This window comes from Lemur catta, chromosome 16, assembly GCF_020740605.2.
Source record: "Lemur catta isolate mLemCat1 chromosome 16, mLemCat1.pri, whole genome shotgun sequence".
NCBI lineage: Eukaryota > Metazoa > Chordata > Mammalia > Primates > Lemuridae > Lemur > Lemur catta.
In genome coordinates this window covers 3,846,565-3,869,680 of record NC_059143.1, presented here as the reverse complement: position 1 = coordinate 3,869,680, position 23,116 = coordinate 3,846,565, and the positions used below count along the sequence as shown (strand labels likewise).

At 40.0% G+C, this 23,116-nt stretch overlaps 2 protein-coding genes across 5 annotated transcripts in view; both read right to left on the bottom strand.

The window, feature by feature from the left end:
* The window catches only part of CEP192 (centrosomal protein 192), a 128,118-nt gene extending 117,989 nt beyond the window's left edge, over positions 1 to 10,129 (bottom strand). The window contains exons 1-4 of the mRNA XM_045527818.1: positions 10,064 to 10,129; positions 9,086 to 9,256; positions 2,543 to 2,710; positions 338 to 460 (exon numbers count right to left, since the gene is read on the bottom strand). Coding sequence (XP_045383774.1) covers positions 338 to 460; positions 2,543 to 2,710; positions 9,086 to 9,195 — 401 coding nt within the window. The 5' untranslated portion in view covers positions 9,196 to 9,256; positions 10,064 to 10,129. The remainder of the gene's footprint in view (positions 1 to 337; positions 461 to 2,542; positions 2,711 to 9,085; positions 9,257 to 10,063) is intronic.
* Positions 10,130 to 13,355: 3,226 nt separating this feature from the next.
* The window catches only part of SEH1L (SEH1 like nucleoporin), a 31,323-nt gene continuing 21,562 nt past the window's right edge, over positions 13,356 to 23,116 (bottom strand). For 2 of the 4 annotated variants that reach the window (XM_045527813.1, XM_045527815.1), the window contains 4 exons: positions 19,809 to 19,949; positions 18,370 to 18,527; positions 16,880 to 17,030; positions 13,356 to 14,208 (listed from right to left, as the gene is read on the bottom strand). In XM_045527813.1, the coding sequence (XP_045383769.1) occupies positions 13,971 to 14,208; positions 16,880 to 17,030; positions 18,370 to 18,527; positions 19,809 to 19,949 (688 nt within the window). In that variant the 3' untranslated portion in view covers positions 13,356 to 13,970. Of the gene's footprint in view, positions 14,209 to 15,339; positions 15,829 to 16,879; positions 17,031 to 18,369; positions 18,528 to 19,808; positions 19,950 to 23,116 lie in introns of those variants that run through there. The other 2 variants (XM_045527816.1, XM_045527814.1) reach the window with 2 other exon arrangements.

Here is a 23,116-nt window from a genome sequence, read left to right as displayed (position 1 = left end):
ATCCAGCCTGGGTAACATAGTGAGACCCCATCTCCAATTAAAAAAAAAAGTAAAAAAAAATTGTTTTTAATGTAACCAGTAGCTATTTGCTAGTTAGCGGAATTACAGGCCTTTATTGTCTTGCTAATAAATCCCTGTATGTTTTTTTCAATGAGCATATATTACTTTTAGAATCAGAAAAAATGTTTTTAAAGACTAAAAATGCGTTTAAAGCACATAAGGAAAACTCTTAAAGATTCTTAAAATTAATCAGAGCTACAAGCACATTTTCATTTTCCACAAGACTGAGAAAGACTTGTTTTTAACACAGTGCAAGCAAATGAAGGTATGAACTTACTCATCATCTTGGAAGCTAAGCTGTAACCTCTCTGGTTCAGCACCACTCTGGCTGCTGGGAGATGATCCAGCTGGAACTGAAAACCTCCCTTCTACTAAGTAAGATGCCTGGATATCAGGATACCTATGCAAAAAATTGCTTTAATTGTTAAGAATTAAATTATGCACATTTAAATGTCACCATGACATAGGGCTGCGTGACAGTAAAACCAACCACCAGCTGGTAAAACAAATAGGGCCCCCTGTATTCAAAACTATCATCCTCTGTGCAAAGCACAGAACCTGTGGATCAGTAAGCAATGGATGTTCATCTGTATTCAACAATACAGTCAGAAATCTTAAAGATAAAAGAGCTTAGAAAGTTCATCCAAACCCTTGATCCCAAAGGTAAAACGACGCTATTCGCTAAATGTTTAGGTTGAGAAAAGATGGGAAGCAGTTAAATGTTTAAGCATGGGCAAACTTTACACATTCCTCAAGACCCTATATGTAATGGATGTGGGAACTGCACACATCACACTTGGAGATAGAAAATACGGTATATTTAACCAGATAGTTATCTGGTTACAAAACTGAACTGAGGTAAGTCAAGAAATAAAAGCTAGTTTAGTTCCTAAGAGAGAAAATTCACTTTGGGAATTGAAAGTTATCAGAATAAGAGCTAAGTTACTTTAGAAGTAACAATAGACTAAAGGTTGAAAGAGAAAGACAGCCATATAAATCCAGTAAACAGTGACCCTTGGTCAGGCGTCGTGGCTCATGCCTGTAATACTAGCACTCTGGGAGGCCAAGGCAGGAGGATTACTTGAGCTCAGAAGTTCAAGACTGGGCAGGCAAAAAAAAAAAAAAAAGAAGTAGTTTAAGACCAGCGTGAGCAAAAGCGAGACCCTGTCTCTACTAAAAATAGAAAAAATTAGCTGGGCATGGTGGTGCTCGCCTGTAGTCCCAGCTACTTGGGAGGCTGAGGCAGGAAGATCGCTTGAATCCAGGAGTTTAAGGTTGCTGTGAGCTAGGCTGATGCCACAGCACTCTAGCCCAGGCAACAGAGTGAGACTCTGTCTCAAAGAAAAAAACAAAAAAAAAACAACAACAGTGAACCTGGCTGTAACCAATGAAAAAGGGAGACCCTGTCATAGCTCTAAATACACTCAGTGACCCAAAACCCTAGACATACATGACTGGATTTGGAATGGGCACCTAACTCAAGCTGGACCAGTAACTCATAAGATTTTAAGAGAGTTCATTAGTCTCCTTGTGTAGCTAGAAATGTAATCCACAGATGTCTTTCGAGAGTTTGTGCTGCCATGTTGTGCAACATGGAACAGAAAAGCAGATAAACCTCTGTGTTGAAAGAGAGAATGAGGCCGGGTATGGTGGCTCATGCCTGTAACCCTAGCACTCTGGGAGGCTGAGGCGGGAGGATCCTTTGAGTTCAGGAGTTCGAGACCAGCCTGAGCAAGAGTGAGACCCCATCTTGACTAAAAAAATAGAAAGAAATTAGCTGGACAACTAAAAATATATACAGAAAACATTAGCCGGGCATGGTGGCACATGCCTGTAGTCCCAGCCACTTGGGAGCCTGAAGCAAGACAATCGCTTAAGCCCTGGAGTTTGAAGTTGCTGTGAGCTAGGCTGACGCCACGGCACTCTAGCCCAGGCAACAGACTGAGACTCTGTCTCAAAAATAAAAAGAAAGAAAGAAGAAAAGAATGAAAGGGTTACACAGAAGTAGAGTGAGATAACAGAAATTTAAGTCCTGATGGCTGCCCAGATCCCGACTTCTGTCCCTTGTTTTGACACAGCTCTGCATTCCTGCCCTTGATTTCATGACATACTCCTATACCCTTATAATTAATTTCCCTTTTGAACTTTGCTAATACCGATTAGTTTACATTATCAGCCATTGGTAAGAGTGAACTAATACAAATCCAAAACATTACAGACAGAAAAAACAATATTTAGTAGACTGAAAAAGGTTACCGGTGCTCAAATTTCAAAACCATCCAATGATAAGAAAATAGAATGGGGAAAAGATGGCAAGCTCTTTTTCCATATTCATTTTACATATTTGGCCATCTCCTTCACAGATAAAGCATATAAAAGCTTCACAGATAAAAGCTCAAGCTTGACTGAGAAATTTTACATAAGTATCAGTATGTTGTAGGTTTTATGGACCCGAAAAGAAATCTGCTCAAACAAGTCTTACCTGTCATCAGTGCTGGATCTATTTCTAGCAAGCGTGGAAACAGCAACAGGCAAGCCAAGATTTGAAGAAAGAGTGACATTTTCTAAAGTCCCACTATTACCAAGTAATGAATTAGTTAAAAAGCTTGGAAATGACTCCTCTGCTATCCCTCGAAAATTTTCCATCTCACTGCAACAACAAAAATACGTTTATAAATCAAATACAGTAAAACATTTTTAAATGATTAAGAGTATAAGTTTCATAAGTCATAGAAAACTGATAAATCTTAGGAAAAAATCATTTTTTTGGAACATGACTATGAGAAGATACACGGCAAATATTCCGTGATAAAGTAATTCTTAGAATACTTTGCTACTTTGTAGCTGAGAATATAAACATCAAACAAACTTATAATAAACACAATAACGAAATACAATACTATTTAATTTACCCTTGGCTTGGTATAGCAAGGAAATACGCATTACCATAAACTTATCTACTAAAGGCGGCAAAGATGGCATAATACTGATGGTATATACATACGATTTTAGGGCATACTTAAAAGTTTTGGCAGTTATGTAATCATTTTAATATGAAATAGAAAAAAACAGAATGAGCAAAATTTAGCTCCTGATCTCAGAGACTATTGTGAAGAACGAGTATACAGTTTAAAAAGTGAGCCCATTCAAAGAAAAAAGTTTAGTTGGCACATGGACAGGGCAAAAATGGTGAAAGTGGTACACAGATAACTAAGTCTGGAAAACACCAGTACAAAACCTATACCACACTGGGCCTTGGTTCAACTTGATCCTAACCACAATGCTCTGGAGATGTTAGCCAATCCCAAGAATGTTTCAGAGTACATGTCATGTAAGCACTGTATAGAATTTAGGGAAGAAAATATGAGGGGGGGGACAAAAAGATAAATATATTAGGAAATGCTCAAAAAATGAGGAGTTATTGGCATAGTACCATAAAGAATGAGAACTTTTACAGACAGTATGAGACGAGTTTTTTTAAGAAAACAAATAAATGAGAAAAGGGTAAAGATAATTAAAATGTATTGCAAACCTACTACTACCTTAACTCATTGAATCCATAGAAAACCTTAGTAGGTAATATCCCATTTTACATATGAAAAATAAACTCAGAGACTAAATTAGCTAAATTTTCCCAGATCTGACTCCAAAATCCACTCCAAGTGCGAAGACAGCAAATACTCCAACGTATTTTGAAAACTGGTGTACAAAATAACATGGTAAATGAAACTACAGTAACAGAATGGAGCCTGGTCCTAAAATTCTTAAATGGCATATTAGGAAGTTTGAACTGTATTCTGCAACCAACGAAAGGACTGACACAATCAACCTATAGGATAGGAAGGGAGAGGACTTAAAGCCTGGAAGACTATTCAAAGAACTACTGTAGTTGGTAAGAATAAAGGACTGAACTAAGGTCAAGAACAGATTAAAGTATAGATTTTAGATAGCATGGACTAATTTAATTACTCTATGAGGTAGAAAAAGTTTAAAACCACTACAGAGGGGTAAAACTTACCTGATATGGATGGAGTGTCAATGCTCCTGTCTGAAGCCCACCCCACCCCTTCACACTAGGTCCCAGCCCCTCTCACCCCTGCACCCACACCCACTCTAGCAATCAGCCCCTTTCTTAACACCATCAAGTCTTCTCTGTGCGACCCTTCTCACACTGCGCAGGTTGTTAGTTCTCCCATCTTTTAAAAAAGGCTTCCTCACACCCCATCGTCCCGTTCGGCTGCCACCACACCTGCCCATGCTCCCTTCACCACGTGTTCCCCAGAGAAATCCCAACTGGCTACCCAGCTCCACTCCTGTCCTCCCCCAAACCCACCCTACTCTGGCTTCTGTCCTACTGCCCCACCAAACAACGCCCGTCAACACCACCACTGGTCTCTCTGTTGCCAAACCCTGTAAGGCTATGGTCACTGTTCAGTTGTCATCAACTTAACAGAACAGATTCAGATGACTATTCCTTCCTTGGGGAAATACTTTCATCATTGGGTTTCCAAGTCACAGATGTCTGGTTCCCCAATTTCCCAACTACTTCTTTTCCTTCTCCCTTGCTTGTTCCTCCTTATCTCTGGGACCTCCATACAGCGGAAGGCTCCAGGGCTTGGTCCTTGATCTCTTCCATCTACCCACCCTCTCTGGGTGACTGCCCTCAATTTCAAAGCTTCATATATCATATGAAATTTATATCTCCAGCCTGGGCCTCTCCTCTGAACCTCAGATATTCAACTGCCTACATGACTTTTCCACTTAGATGTCTACGGGCACCTACAACTTGAATCTACAGTCCACCTTGTTCCCACCCACCCAAGAAAAGCCTGCTCTTCAGTCTTCCCCACCAGAGAAAATGACAACTCCAACCTCTAGTGCTCAGGCCAAAACCATAGGCATCACCGACTCCTCTCACACACCCCCATTTGCAATCCCTGTGCAAATCCCAATGGCTATGCTTTAACAACATGCCCAGAACCTTGCCCTTCCTCACTATCCCCTCTACTCCCACCTGAGTCAGGCCACCACCACCTCCTGCAACACTCCTGACACTCACTACAGCAGCCTTCCAACCATCTCCATGGCTCCACTCTGCCTCCCGGAGGCTACTCACCACACACTGAAGTCAGCTCTGTAAAATGAGTCAGATATCACTCCTTACTGCAAACCCTCCCTCCACTGGTTTCCCACCACACTCAGAGTAAAAGGCAAACCAGGGCCTGGATAATCTCTGACCTCAACTCCTGCTACTCTTCTCCCTTGCTCATGCCGTTCCAGCCATCCTAATCTCCCTGCTGTCCCTGAAGCATGCTAAGCAGGCTCTGCCCCAAGGCTTTGGCCCTGGCCTCTGACCTCTGCCCAGCCCCGGATGCACCAGAGATCCACACATCTCACACCTCGCCTTCTTTCATGTCTTTGTGCAAATGTTCACTTGACTGTCAGGCCTTGCCTCATCAACCTACAGAGTTGAACATGGCACTCGCAACCTCCCTGCTCTGCTTTCTTTGTTCTATAGTACTGACCACCAGCTAGCATGCTATTAATATATAATTCACCTGCTTATCTGTTTTTCCTCTCACATTAGAACATAAGCTCTATGAGGGCAAGATTTCATCCACTGGGTTTACCACTGCATTCCTATGCAGAACTGTGCTGGCACAGAGGAGACCCTCAATAAATTTGCTGAGTGGATGAATGAATGTTTTCAACCTATGTCAATATACAGCAAATCCCTCAGTAACTATCTGAGCACTCTGCTCTCAGACCATGCCCCAGCACTTTCCTCTCTTCCATATTTTAATTATTCTCTCTTCTTGATTTCCATAAGCAAGTTCAAAACTCTCCCATGTTAGGATGGAGGAAGCAGAAAACAGCCTGCCTGATCCTTCATTTGCACTTCCTGCCACCACCTCACCTTTCCTTCACAGCCAAGCATCTTAGAACACTCCACAGTTACTACTCACACATCTCACCTGACCTCCTTGTCCTCTGTCTGCCCCTCAATGCTAGGGTTAGCAGGATTCTGCCCTCAGGCTTTACATCATGCCATTTACATCTTACACACTAGGGATCTCAAACTAAGGCACAAATATTGTCAGGAAACAGGATAATAAGCACTGAGGTCAGCTGGAAATTACAGGCCCCATATGAAGCCAGTTAAATTCAATAAAACACTACTGCCAAACAAAACATATCTACTGGTAGAGTCTGTTCCTGAAGGCAAACCATCTCTACGTCCAAAACACACCCTGAAACAATTCCAAATCTTTCTCCACTATTATTACTCTACCCTACTAACAAGCCTCCTCACCGTTCTCCAGCTTCTATTCTTGTCACCCTATAATTAATTTTCCACACAGCAGGCAAAAGGACCATTAAGGTACCATGCCCCCAGTGAAAACTCTGTGAGCCCTGTCACCCTCTCCCATCCCTCTTAGGCTCACCCACCATGTACACCACGTACTGGATTTTCTGTTCCTATAACACTCCTGAAGCCTAGAATATTATTCTCCCAGATCTCTGCATAGCTAGCTCCTTTCTTCCTGACATTCAGGTCAACTTAAACACTACTTTCTAAGAGAAGTTATCCCTTATCATTAAGTCAAATGTAGGCCCATACTCTATCACATCCATTTTAATTCCTTCCAGCATCTACCATTATTTATTCTTGCATTTGTTTTTCTTGTCCCACTGAAATGACTGCCCACTTAAAGCAAGGGCCTTGCCTCTCTGTCCATCACTATTTCAACACCTAAAACAATGCCTACCACATAGTAGGTATTCAATAAATATTTGCAAAATGAATGAATGACGATAGTCTCAGTGGGTGGCCTTATCTTTAAGTTTAACCCCTATATATTTAGAAAGGCAGTTTCTTGGGAAAATGTCTATCGTGTTCACCCATATATTTTCAGTACCTGATATAGAGATGGAAATAGGAGTTGAGAAAAATGAATTGAAAGAAATAATCTATAACCCCCAGCTAGCTTGCTGATATTCCCTGGCTATTATCAAGTAATGTACTATTTTATATACATTTTTCTAATCCCTGTGTCAAATTTGTAAGGTAGCCATTTTATCCCCACTATTGAGGAAACTGAGACCGAGAGAGGGAATTAAGAGACTTTTCCAGACCACAAAGTGCAAGTGAGAGCAGAGGATTCCCGCCCAGGCAAGCCTGGCCCCAGAGTATCTTTTCCTCTGCACTAATGCCACTGCTCCCACCTTCAAATCACCTTCAGCACGGACCTCTGTGTCCTAGACCTGTACAGTCAGCCCTCCCTATCTGTGGGTTCTGCATCTGTGGATTCAACCAATCACAGATCAAAAATATTTGGGAAAAAAATTTTTTTAATAACAATACAGGAATAAAAAATATAGAACTATTTACACAGCATTTACACTGTACTAGTTATTATAATAACCTAGAGATGATTTAAAGTATATGGTGGCATGGTGGCTCACACCTATAATTTTAGCACTTTGGGAGGCCAAGACTGGAGGATCACTTGAGGCCAGGAGGCCTTGAGCAACACAGCAAGACTTGGTCTCTGCAAAAAATATAAAAATTTACTGGCTGTTGTGGCACATGCCTACAGTCCCAGCTACTTGGGAGGCTGAGAAAGGAGGATCACTTGAGCCCTAGAGTTTGAGGTTGCAGCGAGCTATGATGATGCCACTGCACTCTAGGCCGGGCAACAGAGTGAGACCCTGTCTCAAAAACTAAAATGAAATAAAGTATATAGGAAGATGTACATCAGTTATATGCAAATACTATGACATTTTATATAAGGAACTTGAGTGTCCACAGATTTTGGTATCCTTCAGGGGGAGGGTTCTGGAACCAATTCCCCTTGGTAACTGAGGGATGACTGTATTTCCAAACAGCTCTTTAACATCCACCTTACCCCTGAAGGCCTCTCAGGTAGTGCGAAGTCAACAAATACACAAACGAACTTGTTACCTTTCCTCCATTCACTCTTCCTGTTACCTTTTAGTCTTAACAAGTCATCCCTATACAAGTCGGACATACCTAGGACTGTTACAATCCCTCCTGCTCTCTCAGTTACCAAATATGCTTCTAACTTCAAATGTATCTCTGGAGCTGAGATTCACTTCTGTATTCCCAATGCCTGCTGCCAATCACTTCTTAATCTGAACTATTGCACAAGTCTCCCAACTAGCCTGCCTGAGTAATTACTAAGCTATTCATTCATTTACAGACATATAAACAATACTAAAATATATACCAAACTCTTCAATGATTATCCCTATTTAGAAGCGGTCGAATCCAAAGAAAATTCACATACTACACAAAGATCATTCGCGCAACAATCATTATCAAACACAAACCATGAAGAATATTCTACTTGGCACCAGGAATGCAAGGAGCTGACAATCCCTATCAATTATTATACCATGTTAAGTGCTTCAATAGAGCTTTGCTATGGATGCGATGGTAACACAACCCATTGGGAGATTCCTCAAGATGTAATCTATTCATCTGTTTCCTTTGTTAATTAAAAAAAAAAAAGATGTAATCTAATACCTAGTTTCTCTTCTTTCCGGAAAGGATTACACTTGTTCTAAACCATTCGTGGACATATCACATTCCTAAGGTTTCCTAGAAAGGAAATTTCCCTAACTTCCTTCTTTATTGCATTGCCCATCCCTCCTCCATCATCTAAAGTGAAGACAATGTTATCCTTCCTTCTACTATATTTGAACTGAGTAGCCATCTTTGGGATTTCTCTTGCTATTTCCTTAAAGTAGTGACCTCAAATTTCACATATGGATTTACCAATACTTAATTGCTTTAATCACATTCCTGGGTATATAAAAGATTATTTACTGCAATCATTAATTGTAGGTCTGCGTATACAATTAAACACAGTTAAAAGTACCTGCTGTGAAACCCAAAACCTAGTCAAACTTCCCCAACACTTACCATTTATTCTTGGCACTTTTTAAGATATACTTTAAAATTAGATAGGCATTTAGTATATTACTTTTCAAGGCTTACCATAAACTTTGTCCACAAAACTGAAATTTGGAGAAAAAGCTGATTTTGGAGCAGTAAAAAAGCCAGTTGAATGACCTCAAAATAGTAACAGCAAATGGAAATACTGTCATATAAACAGCTGTCCTCCAAACCACTGCGTCGAAAGGAACCTCATGTTTTACTAAGCAAAGTCTGAAATTAAGAGCAAAACAAAAGTAGAATGATATTAAACATTCTTGTCTCGTTTCACGTTATGTTCATAATGAAATCACAGGCAAGGAATGTAAGGTATTAGGAATAAATGTGAACGCTGCCTGGCAGAAACCAAATCAAAAGTGAGTAAACCGGTGACACAGGCGACCCCTGGAGCATTAAGTAAAGATTATTGGCTGGTCCGACGGTAGTGGGTAATCAGAACTCATTAACATTAGAGTCACTAGAGTTGGTATTTAGTCCCCCGACTGCTAAATTTGACTGGCTAATAAAAAAAAAAAAAAAGATTATTTCCCGGGTCCCTTTTGTTTTGTTATAGACAAAAAGGAAAAAGAGAACCGCCCGTCACAATACACATAAAGGAACACCACTGGTCAATCAACAGAGCATTTTGCAAGAAACAAACTCCAGAGCAAAGCAGCGAGCGCCCGACCGTGAGGAACTGGAAGTCAGCGAATGGGAGAGAAGCAAACAAGGATATGATCCCCCAAAAATCTACCTCATCAGGCCTGGCCAAAAGCCAAAAGGCAGGCGTGCAATTAATCTAACTGAGCGGAACTGAACCCCCAGGCCCGGCTGGTGCGGAGGCGCGGACTGAGCGCGGCAGCCCAAGCCCAGCTCGCGCCCCGCCGACCTCGCCGCCCCAAGCCCTCCGCCGGGAGCCCGCGCCCCCAGCCGAGCCCAACCGTCACTGCCCCGCCGGCCCGGAAGCCAAAAGGCAAGCCAAAGGCCGATGCGCCTGCCTCCCGCCAAGGAGCACGCCAAGACACCTGCGTCCGTCCTCACCCAGCCCGCGACCCCCGCTGCGGGTGCCAAGAGCAGAGCAGAAAAGTCCACGGAGAGAAGCGGCGGCCCAGGAGCGCTGGCAGCGCGCGTGCGCATAGCCGCCCCACCGGTGACCGCCCGGACCAGCCGTAAGGCGCGCCCCTGGGGTTTACGTCTGTTCGCGGCACGAGGGGAGGGGCGGGGACCAGTGCCGGCTTCGGATTGGGCGGCACCAAGAGACGGGGAGGGCAGGAGCCCCATGATTGGTGAGGGCGCTGCGTTCCAGGATTTGAAGGGAGGAAGTGGCGCGCCCCGCCGCTCCGGAGGAGACGGATCTTCCAGTTCGAGCTGAAGTGAAGGCGTTGCCTGGGAAGTCTTGGCCAATTTGAAAATGAAGCTTACCTTATTCAGTCTGGGGTCCCAAAGCGCTGTCAGTCACCTTACACATAAATATTTCCGGCGAGAAAATCACCTGACACGTTTTTGTCCTTATGTGAACAGATGCAGACCTTTCCTATCACCGTTTGCTACTCGCTGAAATATGTCATGTGTTACCTCCAATCAGCAAGTAATTTCCCGGGAACCAAGTTTCCTGACTGTTCGCTAAACCTAATCGCTTTTTTGTGACGGAGTGCGGTTGGCCTCCGTTGGAAAAAAATGAGATTAGACATAATTCTTCCCTAATTAGCTTTCTGCTTTTCTCCATCCTCCTTAGGCCACAAATCTCACTGCCCCTGCTCAGCACAAGCCCTTTACTACTACTTACTTCACTGTGACCATGGAGGAATACAATTTCACACCTTTCACTAAAAATTTATCTCAAAAAACACTTTATACAGTTCTTTTTCTCAATATTTTTTCCACATAGTCTGAGGGACCAAAGCTAACGCCTTAACTTCCATTAATTCAGCAGTTATTGAATGTTTAAGATGCCTGGTGCACTTGGGAGGCCAGAAAGGGAAAACAAAGTTCAGTTTAACAGTCCCTATTCCTGAGTTTAGCCTGGTCGGGAAAGACATCTCTTTATTTGATCACTTTCCTATCTGCCTCCTCCGAAACACTGCTCAGCTCCCTCTCCACAGGTTCCCTTCTGCCTGTAAAAATACTGCGTCTCTCTCTACACACCACGCACACACAGATACACACACCCCTTGGTTCTGTTTCATCATTCTCTCTGCTTCCCTGAATTGCCTCCACTTTTACACCTTATTTTCAGTCATTCCACGTTACCTAGCCTAGTTCTGAACACTTTAATATTTGTTTTATCAGGAATGGCCTCCTAATAGTTAAACTCAGTGATGTCCCCACAGGTCTCCTGACATCGGTTCTTGAAACCGTCTAGCCTTGCTAGTTTACAAACAGTAATTACCCCTATTCTACCTTTGTCCACACTCAACGAGCACAGTGGAGAAAATCTGAAGATTTTCCAAATCCTGAAAAAATAAACCATATACTTACCTCCAGAACTGAAAAGATGTATTTGAGTGTAATGAGCCATCCTTCTTTCTCCAAGTATCTTAGCCCATCTTTTTACAGTGGCCATACATTAGAGGTGAACTGCTAGAATGTGTCTACATGTTCCAGACTGTCATTCACCTTGTATCCTTGGTACCTACTCAATAAATGTCCTTCCATAAACATCCTCAAGTCACCAAAGCTCTCCCCATAACACTCAGCAACCTGATAGGACTCTCTAGTGACAGAGATCTGCAATCCATAATACCTGCAGGCAGGAGAGCACGGACTCTGATGCCAGGCTGGCTAGATCTGAATCATGCTCTGCCTCCCACCCTCTTCCTAGGTGTGGAGCCTTGAGCAAGTAGCTTTAACCTGCCAGTTTCCTCATTTGTAAAAAGGGGTTAACAAGAGCACTTGCCTCAGAGGCTTGTTGTGAGGATTTAGAACAATTCCTGTAAGGTATCTAGAAAACCACTAGTACATGGAAGTACTTCAACAAATATTAGCTATTATCTTACACCTCAATATCTAGACTTAATTGCCAACTGGAAAGGAGGAATAGAATTCCCGCTGTGATTACTAAATCTCCTTAGACATTGAGTAGAGCCTGCAAAGGCCCCATGGCCAGCATGCCTTCCCAGGGAATTAGAAGTGATATCTATCCAGTTTTTTAAAGTCATACATCTCCCATAGCTCCGCTTTACCAACTGCTTAAAGTGGCAAGCCTCAGCCACCAATACCCTGGGGAATCTGCGGCCTCAAGGCCACATATGGCCCTCCAGATCCCCAAGTGCGGCCCCTCGACCATATCCAAACTTCACAGAACAAATCCCTTCTTTAAAAGAATTTGTTCTGTAAAATTTGGATTCAGTGAAAAGGCCACACCAAGGATCCAGAAGGCCACAGGTCTCCCACCCCTTAGTTCCTAAATGTACCCTACTCTTTCATCAGACTATATCCTATTCCCTGAACACGCGGTCCTTTTACCTCACTCCACCTGTTGAAATCAGACATACCTTCCAAATTCTGCCAGCTCAAATAAGTTACTCTTTTATGCCCACTAATACAATTTCTACATTACAAAGCTGAACCCCTTACCTTCCATAAATTCTGGAAATGCCTTCTCTCACTAGTACGTGTGCAGACTACCTTTCATTTTTTGTATACACCCCATAGTGTTTAGCACAGTATCTTGCACATATTCACTAAATTGCAGAATTGTCTCAATTCATTATCCCATTCTAACCTCAGGTATCTCTATAATGACTGAAACCTCAGAGACATGAATTCTTAATTCTGAGCTAGATTCAGCCTTAAGTTAGACCCCTTTCTGTGATCCCACACATCTACAAGTCTAAAGCAACTCCTTTAACAAAAGGAAGACCTTTGAGAATTATTTGAAAAGGTTTTTTTTAACATGGGACATGTAACTTTACAGACAAAACATATTAATTAGACAATAAAACTCAAATGTTTCTTAAAATAAATATATTCTGTCAGCTCTTAATCCTTTGCACATAAAGTTGGGGGGGGTAATGACACTTTCAAGGAAAGCTGTCTTTGAAAATTAGAATATAATATAGTTATAACAAATTATGTCACCTATGTGATCAACTGATAAGACACAGCCTGGGTTGTGGGACTCCATCTCTACGAAAATAAGTAAATAAATAACGTTTACTTAAGAGTCAACATCTGTCAGTTCTAGATGGTAATCTACATATTGACTTTCTACCTTTTAAATAAATGTAATGTTTGCTCATCTACTAACTTTGTTTGGGTTTTTTTTGTTTTTGTGACATGGTAAATGGAGAATAAGCCTTAATTATCTTAAATAAAATACATTCAATTTTCATAAGGCAACAGATTCATATATTTTAAAACATATTTTATTAAATAACCTACTTGGGTAAAAATTATAAAAGCTTGAAAAAGTAATTCCAAGTAGTGATAAGCAACTTCCCTTTCAAAAGAAAAGGCCAAGAAGTCCATAATATGTTTTGCTGCTTTATACACAGGAATGATTTATTTTACATACTAGTCAAATGCAACATTAGCCTGTAAAATTAAAAACATTTTTATATGTCTCAAAGGCATAGTGAATTTCATAATGATATGTTTTCACATTAACTAGCATGACAAAGCATAAGAAACTTAAGACTATGGAAACAGTTCAAAATAAAGTTTACAAAACAGGCACTTTGAAGTCAGCTACTGTGTGTAACTTTCACAGTTAATGTTACTTGTACATATTTCATCAAAGGTTATCAACCAGTGAAGTAAATGTTCCTTTGATGCTGACACACAAACAGGTTTAGGTTCCAAACACTGTGTTCTGGTTGTAATACATGTAAGACAGGCCCCTAAATTAGAAAAATCACTTGAAAGAAAATGAAGAAAAACAAAAAGCAGCCAGAAATGAAAGCATTCACAACCATTGAATAAGGCCTTTAAATGTTAAATCAGTGTTTTAAACCCCTTCATTCTCAGGTAAGGGATTAAGAGGCCGAGAGAAATATCCTCTGTGAGGGTGAGGATACTGGAGGCTGGCAGTGTCAGCATCACAAGAGTGTTCTACTGGAGGAGGTGGAGGAGGGGGAGGAGGAGGAGGAGGAGGAGGAGGAGGAGGAGGAGGAGGAGGAAGGAGCTGGGCATAACTGGACCATCTTGATCCAGCCCGTGGGGAATCCAGAGGGGGAAAGAAATACCTGAAACAAGGAAGACAGGAACAAAACACCAGAACACAACAACAGGGGGAGAAAAAAACAGAAGAAAAAGAGAAAAGTGTAAATACAAACAGAACCAAGAGTTTCGAGAAAATAAATACTGGAAAACAATAAGCTTTAGTATTTTCATGCCAAAACTAACAGAACATAATAGCACAAATCAAGACCCTTACTCAAATCAAAATTGCTTAAGCAAGTATAGAAACTTGAAAGAAATACAATTTGTTAAACTTAAAATGTCAAAAAAATTTATCGGTATGAATGTTACAAAGAAAAACATTAATTCTAGAAATTTAAAACATTTTCTAATCTCTGAAGAAACATCTGATGCTAGTTCATAAATTTACAAATCTAATAAGCTTCTTATTTTAAGCAATGCTTCATTTGTAGCAGCAGTAAGCACAATTTTTTTGGTGTATACATGATACTGAGAACAAATTCAAATACACTTTCAACATAGTATGCCTGGCTACTGCAACATACTTTTGAAGAAATACAATCATTGAATATACTTATTTTTCTGCAAAAACCTTGGAATAACTACAGAATTTTGGTAAGTGAAAGGGTTCAAAGAATTATTATGCCCTTCTGTTATTCTTCTGTCATTTTATAACTTACCCGTAACATACATTTTAGCAAACTTAAAAGTTTTACAGCTTTGTCATCAAGTCAGAGGTTTACAAGATAAGAACTGAAACAGTCAACCAAATTAAGAAAATCCTGAGACATGAAATGTTGAAGTTAATTTACATGCACAATTTTAGTAGAATTTTAACTGCTTCTCTCTTATAGTATGTGTGCAAATTTTGATTTTAACGAAACTAAGCCATGGAATCACATAATAAAAATATACAAATGCATATTAGAAACATTTAGTGAATATGAATTGAAAACTTATAAAGGTGTTTCCATTTTACCAGCAAATTATAAATGAAACAATACCACATGCTTAACTTAGCCACAAACTGTACAATTACTTTCATTTTACTATTAATTTTACTAATTCACTCCTGTTCTAATATTTTTTAAATATTACAAAGAAATGACAGAGTTGTACTGAATATCATGGATTAAGAAAATCTTCAAAAAGTAAACAAATTAGCACTCAAAACAATCTTTATAAAAAATATTTATTCAATTTTGAAATTAAAAGTATAAAAATTCATCATTTAAAGTTTACTGTTTTAGCAAACAAAAGAAATATGCCAATATTCTCCAAATGAAATAAAGTGATATTTTTCCTCCTCCCAACTACTTACATAAGAATGGTAACAATCCTTTTAATTTTTAAACCCAAGTTAGTTTCAGGAACATTTCAAAAAATTGTTTTGGTGACAATGTCTCAACAAAAAGCCTCTCCATTTATATTTTAAAAGTTTCAAATAGTGTCAATAAATTGACTAGTACACAAAAATGATATACACTGTATTTTTAAAGGCCTTTTGGACTGCGTTTAGTAGTAAGCAGGCTGCTGGTGTATCTTGGGAGAGGTCAAATGGTGCTGGGGAAGGGGAAAAGGAGCTTGTTTTCCATTCCTGTGTGCATGCAACAAGCAGCAAGACAGCAAAGTTACTCCAGTTAGCTTGTACTCAGCTGTGCTTTCTGTTAAAGGACATAATACAAATGGAGAAGGGAAAATGCATCATAGATCTGACACAGATGGTTATTGGCACAATAAGAATACAGATCAAAACGTCAAAGCTATTTACAAAAGAAAATACGCAGTACAGGCAGTGACCAAACACCAGACCTTAAAAAAAAAAATTAACTCTAGTATTCTTTGCTTAATGAAATCATCTTTATAATCTCATATCTTCTATGACAACCTGAAATTATTTTGATGCAAATACTTAAAACTTCAAAGTCAAATAGGACTTCTTTATAAAACTATAACATAAAAATAGTTGAGGAAATTTTAAATGCAATCATTTTTCTTTCATTTAGGATAACAAGATAACCCCAGGACAATTCATTAAAGCTATGTTTTAAAGTTTCCTGAATTCTATTCCAAATTATTCACAAAAGCATATTAAAATAGTGATATCTTACAAATTCACGTTATTTGAAATTTAAATATGAAAAGGAAGACTTTAGATCACATCAAATATTCCTTATTATGATAAACAAGAATCTAAATATTATAAAAATCAAGATCTCAGATTTTATCATTTCCTCTTATAATCTCCATTAAAGTTTTAAACACAAAAGCCAAATAATTTAATGTACTCTCTTCTACAAAGCCTTAATTAATGTATTATTATTTAAAAGTTCACCTTGACCTGATGCAAAGGCCACACTACAAGCACTAAAAAACACCATGGTACATCTAGGACTAAACCTACCTCTCACTATTAAACCATAGTTGCTATTCCTCACTATTGCAGAAAATAAAATCTTAAAACTATAAACATTTCTACTGATCACTAAACTTCAGAATATAATTTAGTTTGGTGGCCTCATAACCTACTTGTAAATGTTTTACCAAGCAAGCCAAACACAGAGCTAACAAAATAAATTTTTAAATTCTAATGTCATAATTACATGCAAATTTCTTCATTCCATCTTATAACTCATCAAATAACCTGCCTTTAGTATAGCCACCAGAATGACTTAAAAAGAAGATATTTTCTAGTTTTCCCATAAAACAGCCTACCTGCCAGCAGAAGATCCATTTAATGAATTTTGAAGATTTGGAATATTTGAACCTAGGGAAGGATTTGCATTTCCCTGCTGAGAACTCCCATTGACTGGGCTCCCATTACCTTTCAAAATACCAGTACACTTCCAATTGTCCATATAATTAGCTGAAAGGAAAACAGCCAAATACATTCACATGATTAATACCTATACACAAGGGCACAAACCTGTGCTCATATCCTTAAACTACAGTTAAAGAAACAAGAGAGAAGCCATGGACTACATTTCTTTCAGGATAAACATTAAAGATGTTTTAAAAATGAAATACATGTTATCTCAGTTTTAATAATATTTTTAAGTTTTCAAAGAATTCTTAATACTAATTTAAAAACATAAAGCTTTCATCACCCACTTCCCTTCCTTACAAGGTAAGTATTAGCAGAGAGAATTCCCTAAGCTACCACATTATGAAGCTAACATCAACATAAAATCTTTGTCTCCATTATGATGAATTTCACTCACATATATATGTAAGGTAATGGAGTTGTCTTCTTGGTTATGCAAGTAAAAGTTATGTGGGTACCTAAAGTCTTCTGAGACAGATGTAAGTAACAAAACCTTTCGTATTTGAGTGGCTTATTGAATGCAAAATTGGCCAATGAAGAAAATGAACCCAAGAAACCCAAGTTCAGGAGCCTGCTGGGTGCACAGCTGGGTGGTCCTGACTAAGGCCCAGAGGCAGAAAAGGAGAGTAAAGCCCTTGAAATGAAATGACAATGAGGAAAGGAAGGTCTGGGCTGATTCTCTCAAAGCCTAAAACTGAACATAGGCCCTCAAAGCTTAGCCAGACTGCACTTTGAGAAACAGTAACTGCTCAGGGCAAATGAACAAAGACAGCTATAATTTTGAGTACTAATATGGGACACCACCCATTATGGTGGTATGTAAATCAGGGACATCTCTGCCCAGTGGATAAGCATCCACAGAAAAGAGCAGAACGAAGCTACAGAGACTGCAGTCAGTGTCAACTGACCAGACCAAGTTCCCTCTCAGTTTGGCACTTGTCAGAAACTGTTAGAATCAGGGGCCCAAGGTTCTTAAACTTTTGGGTGTTGTACAGAAATCAGGGAAAATACTGGATTTTCTCCTATTAAAGGACTGTTTATCTAAATCAATTATTTAATGAGATGACTGTAGCTCTATCTTGAGTTTGTAAAGCAGTCATACAGGTTACATATATGACAAACAGTATCTTTTTATTGGAGATATTACATATTCTATGATATTTACACTAGTTTTAAAAATGTTCTTTCTGTTCCACACAGAAACTTAAAAAACAATTCGTCATTAACTGCTATGAACTAGGTAAACCGATTAAAAATAGCAAATTATATAACATACTAATTTAAAAGTAGCTGTAGAAGATAACTTTTTTCAAAATACATCAAAGTTCCCATTTTGAAGCAGAAATATAAAGCAGCAATTATCCCTTCACTGAAATCTTACCTTTCCACAATCTTACACAGCCATCATCTCCTGAAGATGCTAGCACTGTTCCTGTTATATTCCAACTCACTCGCCAGACCTGGGAATTATGATTATCAAATTGAGCCACGATATGGATTTCAAATTTTGTTGGCCCACCAGAGGAAGTAAGTTCTTTCCTGTTAATAAAAAAATATTTCTGAGAAATTCTGAGAAAAGTTTTTAAAAAGTGTGTGTATATATATAGTGTCCTAAATAAAAATTACAAATGGTCTCACATATTTACCACATTATTTTATAATAATGTGCACATTTGTATTCCCCCCACCCTTTGGCCCTTGAGCTGGGCCAATGTCATTTTCATTTGACTCTCCAGGACCTGGAGTGATCCCAGCACACAGAAATGATATTCAGTGACTGCTTCATGGAAGAAAGACACAACAAAAGTGGATTTTATTTCCCCAAACAATGTTGAAAAATAAAATTGATAATTAATTTTCAAAGGAAAGAATGGAAGAATGGAAAGAAGGGGGGAAAAAGAAGAAGAAGAGCTAAAACGCACAATTTAAAATTAAAGGTAAATACTTCTTCACAAGAATATCTCAATGCTAATTTAGTTTTCCCTAAGTTGACTGCCACTTCTCATTCATTTAAAAATATACACAGTACCAATTATATTCAGAGAATCTAATTCACTGTTAGTATCAGCCTAAATAAAACACAACTAAGACTGGGCGCAGTGGCTCATGCCTGTAATCCTAGCACTCTGGGAGGCCCAGGCGGGAAGACTGCTTGAGCTCAGGAGTTTGAGACCAGTCTGAGCAAAAGCAAGACCTGTCTCTACAAAAAATAGAAAAATTAGCTGGGTGTGGTGGCACATGCCTGTAGTTCCAGCTACTCAGGAGGCTGAGGCAGGAGGATCACTCAAGCCCTTTAGTTTGAAGTTGCAGTGAGCTATGACCATGGCACTGCACTCTAGCCGGGGAGACAGAGAGATACTCTGTCTCAAAAAAGAAACAAAACAAAAAACACGATTAATATAAATCTCCTCTTTATTCAATTCCCCATCCCAAAAAGTCATTTTACACATAAAATGTTCAACAAAGAATCCATTCTTGGGCCAGGCACAGCGGTTCACACCTGTAATCTTAGCACTCTAGGAGGCCGAGGTGGGAGGTTCACTTGAGGCCAGAAATTCGAGACCTCGTCTCTACAAAAAATTTTAAAAATTAGCCAGGAGTGGTGGCATGCACCTCTAGTCCTAGTTACTCAGGAGACAGGAGGATCAATTGAGCCGAGTTTGAGGTTGAGGTAGCTATGATAATACCACCATACTCTAACAGAGCAAGACCAAAAATAAGGGAATCCATTCTTTGGTTAATAGTTACCTCTACTCTCTACTCCACAAATAATCAGGAGGCAAGAGTATTTTCAAATTTGTAACTATTTCTAAAACTCACCTCACAGGCTTTAATGTAAAAATTCTCACATCTTTGGTTGCTATTGCTAGAATATGGAAAGATCTTCCCAAATTTGGAGCAAATGCAATATCATGTACAGGATCAGTGACTGTCATAAGAGTTTCAGCTTTTGCGTATTTCCTAATGAAAAAACAATTTACATTAAAAACTTTAGAAATAAAATTAGTAAATGTCCACACATCACTTGCACCTAAATTTTTTTCATACTGTTCACAATCAAGTTGTGCTTACCTCTGTACTGGGCTAAACAGTGGCCACCAAAAGAATATGTCCAAGTCCTGACCCCCATAACCTGTCAATGTGACCCTAATCATTAGAAAAGGAGTTTTTACAGATGTAATTAAGAATCTCAGGATGAGATCCATCCTGGATTTAGGGTGGGTCCTAAATCCAATGTCCAGTATCCTCACAAAAGACAGAAGAGGAAAAACACAAAGACACAGAGAAGAAGGCCATGTAAACACAGAGGCAGAGGCTGGAGTGACACTGCCCCATGGCAAGGAACTCTTAGAGCCCCCAGATGCTGGAAGAGGCAAGGACAGATTTCAGAGGAAGCACAGCCCCACTACCACCCTGACTTCAGATTCCTGGCCTCTGGAACTGTGATTGAGCAAATTTCTGTTGTGTTAAGCCATCCAGTTTGTGGTAATTTGTTGTGGCAGCCCTAGAAAACTAATATAGAATAAAGGATAATGATCAGAGTTTTCGACTAGGTTCTTCTACGTCTTCCACTAAGTATCTTGGGCAGAACTGAAGCACCTAACGTGCCTGTAGGAGAGGGAGTGGAGAGATCTCCCCATCACTTCTTTCTGCTACCCTCCTCTAAAACAGTGGTGTTTCTAGCATTCTGTTCTTGATCTTCTTTTCATCCTGAAGTTCTCTCCTTGGCCTCTTCTCACCCTAAACAGTCACCCTAAGCAATCTCATCTGCGTCCCTGCTTCTTCTGTGTGGTCTGCAACAGCCTGGGAGCTTCTGAGAAATGCAGACTCTCAGTCCCCACCTGATGCCTACAGAATTGGAACATGCATTTTAACAAGATTCCCAGATGGCTCACACGGACATTAACATTTCTACACCCATGATTTCACTACCTGCAAATCAGTAATTCCTAAATCCATCACCTCCATCCAGTCCACTCCCTTCTGCCAAAGGCCAGACATAGGAGGGGTAGTTAAGGGCGCGCACATGCATGCACGCGCGCACGCGCACGCACACACACACACACACACACACACACAGCTGTCAGAATGTATTTAAATCCAGGCCAAATCCATCACTGGCTGTAATCCGACCTTCAGTAAGTTGTTCTCTGTAAAGTGGGAATAACACCAGTAATGTGGCAGACAGAGTCTTGCCCAGTGGTCATGTCCTTGTGGAGGCTCCTCCCCATGAGTGTGAATGGGACCCATGACTTGTTTTTTAACTAGAGGTGGGAATGTGGCAAGGGTGGGGGGATGACGCTTGTGCAATCACAGTACACAAGTTTTCGGTGCTGGCCTTATGAGAAGCTCTTCTGTTACAGGCCTTGATGCAGCAGCTGCCATGCTGTGAGCCACAGCAGGAGAGAGGCCGGTGGCAGGAACACACAAGTGCTGCCAACAACCAGTGAGCCCCACTCTGGCCTGACTCTTAACCCACAGAAACTGAGATAATAAATGTGTGTTGGTTAAGTCCCTAAGTTTGTGATAGTATCATTAGGTAGCAAGAGATAACTAATCTTAGCTATTATATCTAGATATTCCCCAAAGTACCTCAAACCAACTAAATCCAAAGCAAATTGTCTCTCCTTTCATGTTCACTCCTCTTCAGGCAGTCCCATCTCATGAATGGCACTACTGTCGGCCAAGTCAGACACCCAGACTCACCCAACCTACAACTAGAGCCTCAGTCACGTCAACTCCATCTCCTAGACAAGCCTTCTTAGTCCTCTCTTATTCATCCCATGGCCTTTTACTGCATTAACTCCCGAGTTCCCTGCTCCCAGCCTCACTTCCACATAGCAGCCACAGTCATCTTTGTAAAAGGTAAATATAACCTCTTAACTCTACTGGACCCTCCAATGTCCAAATGCTGATAGAATGGAGACCAGAGGTGGCGGCAAGCAGCACTCTCCAAAATCTGCCTGGCCTGCCTCTCCTCTGCCCTGGCCTCCCAACCTAAGGCCTCACCAGGCTGAATCACACTCCACCTTTGCTCCTGCTTGCTCTCTGTCTGCAGAATACCCTCCATCTTTCAAGACTGATGCGCAGACATCAACTCCTGCCCAAAACTTCTCCTAGCCCTCTCAGGCGGAAGTGACTTTTCTGCTCTATTGTGCATGGTACATGCTACCATCATAGTATCTGTAACAGTTTACTGTACTGATCCATATCCTAGATGCTGTGAGTTCCTTATGTACAGGACTGTATTATATTCATGTTTTTATCTTCCTACTCATAAGTACTTACCCTACTCATAAGGTGGTTGTTACAATTCAAATTTCATAATATACATGAAAGTTGCCCTGTAACCTATATAAATGCATGGCACTTGTAGTATCACTATCAAGTCCAGATCTATCTTATTATTAACATTTTCACTCACAAATAAAAAATGAATATATCCAATAATGAATTTGGCAAATGGTTTCTGTCTACTAAATGGTGATACTACTTATAAAAACAGGTATAAACTAGATGCTACGTAGTCCTCTATCACATACCTTCCTCATAAACACATTGAATCTAAATAGGAACTTTCAAACAACTTTTACCTCAAAAAAATCGGCACCAAGAAACCCAAAAAGTGCTGAATTCAAAAGGTCTGATTAGATCCTAAATCAACCCCCCAACACTCACATACACCGTTACCCACCCAACACCCATTCCCCCTCATTTTAGATGCTGGAAATCCCAGACACTTGCTATCTGACTACCTTGCAGCTAAAGCATAGTGGGATGACCCAATTCTGGCCAGCAGGATCTGATGAGAAGCCAAGATACTTCTAGAAAAGGTTTTGATCTCACTGACATAAAAAGACACAAAACAGGAAGTATCTTTCTTTACATCTGCATGTAAAACCTGAAACTGCTACAGTCTCTCCAGTAATTGTAAGAGGGAGCTGTCACCAGCACAGGTCCTTGATGTCATTACTGAGCAACTGAGTATCTTAACTACCCCAGAACTGCTCTACCCTGAGGCCCCTTGTTACCTGAGATAATACACAGGACCCAGCCCCTAACCTAGATTTAATCTGCTGAGAAATTCATGCAACTTCAGATTACTTTTAACACTGGATTATTTTAAG